This window comes from Capricornis sumatraensis, chromosome 10, assembly GCF_032405125.1.
Source record: "Capricornis sumatraensis isolate serow.1 chromosome 10, serow.2, whole genome shotgun sequence".
NCBI lineage: Eukaryota > Metazoa > Chordata > Mammalia > Artiodactyla > Bovidae > Capricornis > Capricornis sumatraensis.
In genome coordinates, this window is record NC_091078.1 from 59954825 (window position 1) to 59961328 (window position 6504).

At 40.4% G+C, this 6504-nt stretch overlaps 1 protein-coding gene across 1 annotated transcript in view; it reads right to left on the minus strand.

The window, feature by feature from the left end:
* The window catches only part of ULK4 (unc-51 like kinase 4), a 489483-nt gene extending 484101 nt beyond the window's left edge, over window positions 1–5382 (minus strand). The window contains exons 1-2 of the mRNA XM_068982354.1: window positions 5245–5382; window positions 1280–1379 (exon numbers count right to left, since the gene is read on the minus strand). Coding sequence (XP_068838455.1) covers window positions 1280–1379; window positions 5245–5382 — 238 coding nt within the window. The remainder of the gene's footprint in view (window positions 1–1279; window positions 1380–5244) is intronic.
* Between the last annotated feature and the right edge of the window lie 1122 nt (window positions 5383–6504).

Here is a 6504-nt window from a genome sequence, read left to right on the forward strand (position 1 = left end):
CAGACCCCTTAGGAAAGAAACAGCTACAGAATGGTACACTTAAATCACACTGCGCAGAGGATAGTCATCTTTACCCCCATGCAAAGTTAAGTCACATTCCGCAAGTACTGCCTGACACAAAAAGATGCTCTTCCTTAAGTGTTAGAAAATTACAAACTCTGATGTATACCACTGATGAAATAATAGGTTAGTGGCAGACACACTGTGAATTCCACGTCTATATCCTTCCAAGGTCCCTGTCATAACTCTACCACCCAAGTGTCAGAAACAAACTTTTTTTTTTTTAGGAAAAAGATTATAATTAGAAGTCAAGTTCACAGAAAAAGAAGTCTTAGCTGGCAGCTGAAAGTTCAATCAGAATTCCTGTGATAAAGGTAGGAGGCATTCTGGGTTCTGTTCATTTTGTTTGGTGGGTGAGGAACCATTCCAAACACAGGTATAAAGGAGTCAGGTTGTTACAACAGCCAGAGGTCAGAAATAACTGCTGAATCAAAAAGTAACACAGGTGGAGTCCCCTGATCACTTCAACAGTGTGTACATCTTATGAAAGAAATTAAACCACCATCTCCTCCCATTGATTCAAAAAATAAAATGCAAAATGCAAATAATTTACTATTCCAAAGGGTCAATAGGTAAGAGACTCATAAAGCTAGAAATTATTACATTTCATCTTAATATTTAATAATTCTTTATTATTACTCAATGTATAACTATGGTTCTTCTTACATTTTTTCCTAAAGACACTGAAACTAAAAGTCCAGACAATACCTACGTATTTAGTCACTTTTCTTTCTGTATACAGTCTTGGAAAATTTATCAAGCAAGAGCTATATTATCTCTAATTATTGCCAGGTGGTGGAATTTGTTGATTCATCTATTTTTCTATATTGCTTAAGTTTTACTAATGCAAGTATCCTTTGCATAAGAATTAAAAAATAAGAACTAATTAGGTAATAGGTAGTTTACCTCAAATCTTTTATTTTTATTGAATGGAAAAACTTGTTTGATCAATCACTAAAAATTATCTCTAAATTTTATGAAGATGATTTAGTATTATTTTATACCAAAGCAAAGTTAACCCTAAACTGCATCTCTTCCTCTTACCAAACACCTTTGCTTTTTCCGTCCCTAATATATCAAACAACAGATGTTCAAGTTAATGTAGTCAACAGTATGCTTATATTCATAATAGAAGAAAAAGTGAAAAATAACAAAACCTACATATGTTTTTTCAAAGCAATATACAGTGACTATAATCGTAGCACCTCTTTACTCCTACCTGTGCAGAGTTCCACAACTAGCCAGAGATGATTGCTGGTTTCATACCATTCATGAAAAGTTACAATGTTCTTGTGTTTAATTTCATGGGTGAGACGGACCTATAAAAACACACAGCATTCACACTAAGAAAAAAGTTCTTAAAATCTTTGAATCTATTAAGAAACACCTAAATATCACACCTGGGAAATAGATAAGAAAACAATGGAACTTATTCAGTGGAATAAAATAATAAATAATTTAAAATATAGACATTAAGAATGATGGTTATGTGCTTACTCGGTCGTGTCTGACTCTTTGCAAACCCATGGACTGTACAGCCTGTCAGGCTTCTCTGTCCATGGAATTCTCCAGACAAGAATACTGGAGTGGGTTGCCATTTCCTTCCCCAGGGGATCTTTCTGACCCGGCAATCAAACTCGTATCTTCTGCATTGCAGGTGGATTCTTTATCATCTGAGCCTCCAGGGAAGCCCTAATGTGAACATACTGATCTTAAAATGTACATTTCCAATGGATTATAAGAATATTTATATACCAAAAACAAGAGTGAATTCAAAAACTCAGTAATAAAGATGCAAAAGCATGTCCATTAAAAAATATTAAGTTGCTTTGGGGATTTCTGGCTTTCCCCCTTTAAAAATCCCATTAAATATAGGAACTAAAACTAAAAAAATGTGTATAGAACATCAAGACTCAGAATTGCTGATGACTGACTATCAAGGTGCACTGGATCCTTGCTTTCTGATTTTCTTAAAAATAAAAAAAAAATTAAAAAAAAAAAACAGAAAATCTACTGTCACTCAACACAGGCTAATGAGCCCATAATCTGTAGAAATACAGAGCTCCCTGTTTAAGAAATGGAATTTGGCACACCCCAGGAACAACTTGGTGGGCTCATATTGTAACAAAAATAAAGGAAAACTAACCTACATGACTTAGAAGACAGATGAGGAGAAAGCCAGAGTGTCCAAGGGAAAAGTTGAGGAGCATCTTGTAATAAATCCCCAATATAAGGCCACTAGAGAACGGGGAGAACCCTGGGCAAATAAGTTTAAAGGGATCCTCGCTAATTCTGGCTAGGGAAGGGGAGGTCCTAGTGAAAAAATAAAGGAGATACAGAAATCCCAAAAGAATTCAGGCCACAGCACACTCCTCCTGACCCTCCCCATCACTCAATACTTGCCAAGGACCCACTCTTCCAGACACCGCTCTGCCCATCTCAGCCTCCACCCGGACCTCCATCACCCATGTGCAGCCTCCACTGGCCAGTGCAGGAGATTCTGTGGCCAGTACTCGCCACAGAGGGCTACTGTGCTCTGGAGAAGCAGCCGGGACGAGCTTCAAATGTAAAATACACACCAGACACCCAACAATCAACATCAAAATTAGAAAAATATCTCGCTGGTTGCACACTGAAAAAATAACACATGGTATTCTTAATCTCATATGAGATTAATATGGAGAAGGCGATGGCACCCCACTCCAGTACTCTTGCCTGGAGAATCCCATGGACGGAGGAGCCTGGTAGGCTGCGGTCCATGGGGTCGCGAAGAGTCAGACACGACTGAGAGACTTCCCTTTCACTTTTCGTTTTCATGCATTGGAGAAGGAAATGGCAACCCACTCCAGTGTTCTTGCCTGGAGAATCCCAGGGACGGGGGAGCCTGGCGGGCTGCCGTCTATGAGGTCACAGAGTCGGACACGACTGAAGTGACTTAGCAGCACCAGAGATTAATATATATTAATAAGATGAATTTCACCTATTTATTATCCTTTTTCAATGTAGATACTATGAACTTTACATTAGATTTATAACCTCCATTATATGTCTATTGGACAGCATTGCCAGATTTTTTTTTTTAACTGGTAACATTATTCTCTCCCAAATCTCTTCCACACATCCTAACCCATGTCCACCACTCACTCACTTTGCAGCTCACTCGCTCCAGGACTGCAATTCTGGTTCAATCCAACCCTCCCCACAGTCTGCACACACCTAGGGCACTGAAGCGGACACAAACCACGCTGACTGCTCTGCCTTCCACTGATGACCCCCACTCTAAAGGGCCCCAGCCAGTCTGCCCTCCAGGTGACCTACTCACACCTTTTCTTTCCTCTTCTCTAAAACACTGCCTGCCAGTTTCCCATAACTGAAGACTTAAGATTCTCACCTCAGTGAAAAGGGAATCAGAAGAGAAATTCCTCCTGTTCCCAGTTCCAAATCAACCAACTAGAGAGCATCTTGTCCCATACACCTGTCTTCCCTCAACTGTCCACACGCCTTTCAAACGCCAACACCTCCTCACACAGGTGAGGATGGCTGTTTAAGATAATAATAAATAACAACGATGACAAAAATAACAAGTGTTGGCCACAGTGTGGAGAAATGAGATCCCTTGCACACTGTAGTGGGAATGTATAATAGTAGGGCCTCTAGGGAAAACCGAGTATTTCATGGGTTTGGACAAATCTGTATTGACTTGTATTATTATAGCATCTACCATATAGAAGAGTTTCACTGCCCTAAAATCCTCTGTGCTCCGCCTATTCATCCCTCCCACTCTCCCACCACCCCCCAAACTCTGGCAACTACTGATCATTTTACTGTTTCCATAGTTTTGCCTTTTCCAGAATGTCACATGGTTGGAATCATACACTATGCAGCCTTTTCAGACTGGCTTCTCTTACCAAACAATGTCCGTTTAAGGTTCCTCTGTGTCTACTTGTGGCTTGATTCCCCATTTCCTTTTATTAATGAACAGTATTCCAGTGTATATATGTTCCAGTTTGTTTATTTACTCACTGCAGGGCATCCTGATTGTTTTGATTACAAATAGAGCCGCTGTAAACATCTGTGTGCAGGTTTTTGTGTGGACCTAAGTTTTCAACTCTTTTGGCTAAGTACCAAGAGCGTGGTTATTCATTCAGAACTCTTTTCATCTTGCAAGAATGAAAATTTCTACACATTAAACAATAACTCCCCATTTCCCCTTTCCCTGGCAATCACCATTGTATTGTACTTTGTTTCTGAAAGGTACCTCATATAAGATGGCGATGGCTGCACAGGAATAGGCATATACTTACTGACAATGTCAAACTACACACTTAAAAATGGTTAAGATGATAAACTTTGTTATGTGTGCTGCTGCTGCGTCACTTCAGTCATGTCCGACTCTGTGTGACCCCACAGATGGCAGCCCACCAGGCTCCGCCACCCCTGGGATCCTCCAGGCAAGAACACTGGAGTGGGTTGCCATGTCCTTCTCCAATGCATGAAAGTGAAAAGTGAAAGTGAAGTTGCTCAGTCGTCTCCGACTCTTCGCGACCCCATGGACTGCAGCCTACCAGGCTCCTCTGTCCATGGAATTTTCCAGGCAAGAGTACTGGAGTGGGTTGCCATTGCCTTCTCCATTGTTATGTGTATTTTTCCAAAATTAAAAAAAATAGCTAGGTTTGGTCCAAGGAGTCTGGGCTGTAAAGTGGTACAACTATGTTAAGCCCAAGTTACTCTCACCTAATATCCTTCCTTTGGAAAGCTTCATAATCATGCAGTAAATGTAAAAGTGAATGATCTGGGGACTTCCCTGATGGTCCAGTAGCTAAGACTCCTAGCTCCCAATGCAGGGAGCCAGGGTTTGACCCCTGGTCAGGGAACTGGATCCCACCTCCTGCAACTAAGTCCTGTCACAGTCAAATAAATTTATTTTTAAGTGATCGGATATAGACTGTATTTTCCCTGACTCATTAAAAAAAAACAAAAACAAGAAATCTAAGTTGCTAGTTATTGATACTTGAGTATGCATAGTAGCCATTATTCAGGACTATTGGCACTAAAGAGAGAAGGTCACCCATTCCGGTCTGAAAATGGACTGTCTGCCAAAGTGAGTTCAGTGACTTCTGTTTACATACTACTTACTCCATCTGATCATCTTTTCCCAAAGAGAGAGAAACATACTTGACTTACCCAGTTGGTTATTTCAGGCCTCCTGCACTTATCACTACAAAGAATAGCTACAAAATTGATGGTCCCCTTCCGTCGCCCTTTGTAGACCACAGTCTTGCTTCCTCGGCCAATCTCCTCATACAGGATGAAGTTTTCCATCTCTGGGTTGACGTCTCACCTTCGATAAAATGACAGTCTAATAGCATCTCTAACCCGTAAAAAGTAAACAAATATGACACTTCAAAACCCAAACTAGCTGGATGATTGATTAGCCTAAGCTATTTAATATGTAATCGATAAATCTAATAATTCTATAAATTCAAATTTCACCTATAAATGTTGATACAAGTGTCTTTGTTTTCGTAAAATGAAAAAAAAACTAAGAAAAAAATAAAACAATTCACAAACCAATATTCAACTCCCTAGCGACAAGACCATAACAAACATAATGAAAATGACAGCTATTTTGAACACATGGAACAAAACCAGGAAATGAATGAGATTTCAGTCAATGTATCTTGATACAGCTCTTACTCTGTTACACGGGAAAGCACTTTGTGTCAGTAACTGTGTAATGAATGGGGTAATAAGCCCCATCTAAGTGAAGAGGAACTAAAAAGCCTCTTGATGAAAGTGAAAGAGGAGAGTGAAAAAGTTGGCTTAAAGCTCAACATTCAGAAAACGAAGATCATGGCATCTGGTCCCATCACTTCATGGCAAATAGACGCAGAAACAGTGGAAACAGTGTCAGACTTTATTTTGGGGGGCTCCAAAGTCACTGCAGATGGTGAGTACAGCCATGAAATTAAAAGATGCTTACTCCTTGGAAGAAAAGTGATGACCAATCTAGATAGCATATTCAAAAGCAGAGACATTACTTTGCCAACTAAGGTCCGTCTAGTCAAGGCTATGGTTTTTCCAGTGGTCATGTACGGATGTGAGAGTTGGACTGTGAAGAAGGCTGAGCGCTGAAAAATTGATGCTTTTGAACTGTGGTGTTGGAGAAGACTCTCGAGAGTCTCTTGGACTGCAAGGAGATCCAACCAGTCCATTCTGAAGGAGATCAGCCCTGGGATTTCTTTGGAAAGAATGATGCTAAAGCTGAAACTCCAGTACTTTGGCCACCTCATGAGAAGAGTTGACTCATTGGAAAAGAGACTGATGCTGGGAGGGATTGAGGGCAGGAGGAGAAGGGGACGACAGAGGATGAGATGGCTGGATGGCATCACTGACTCGATGGATGTGAATCTGAGTGAACTCTTGGAGTTGGTGATGGACAGG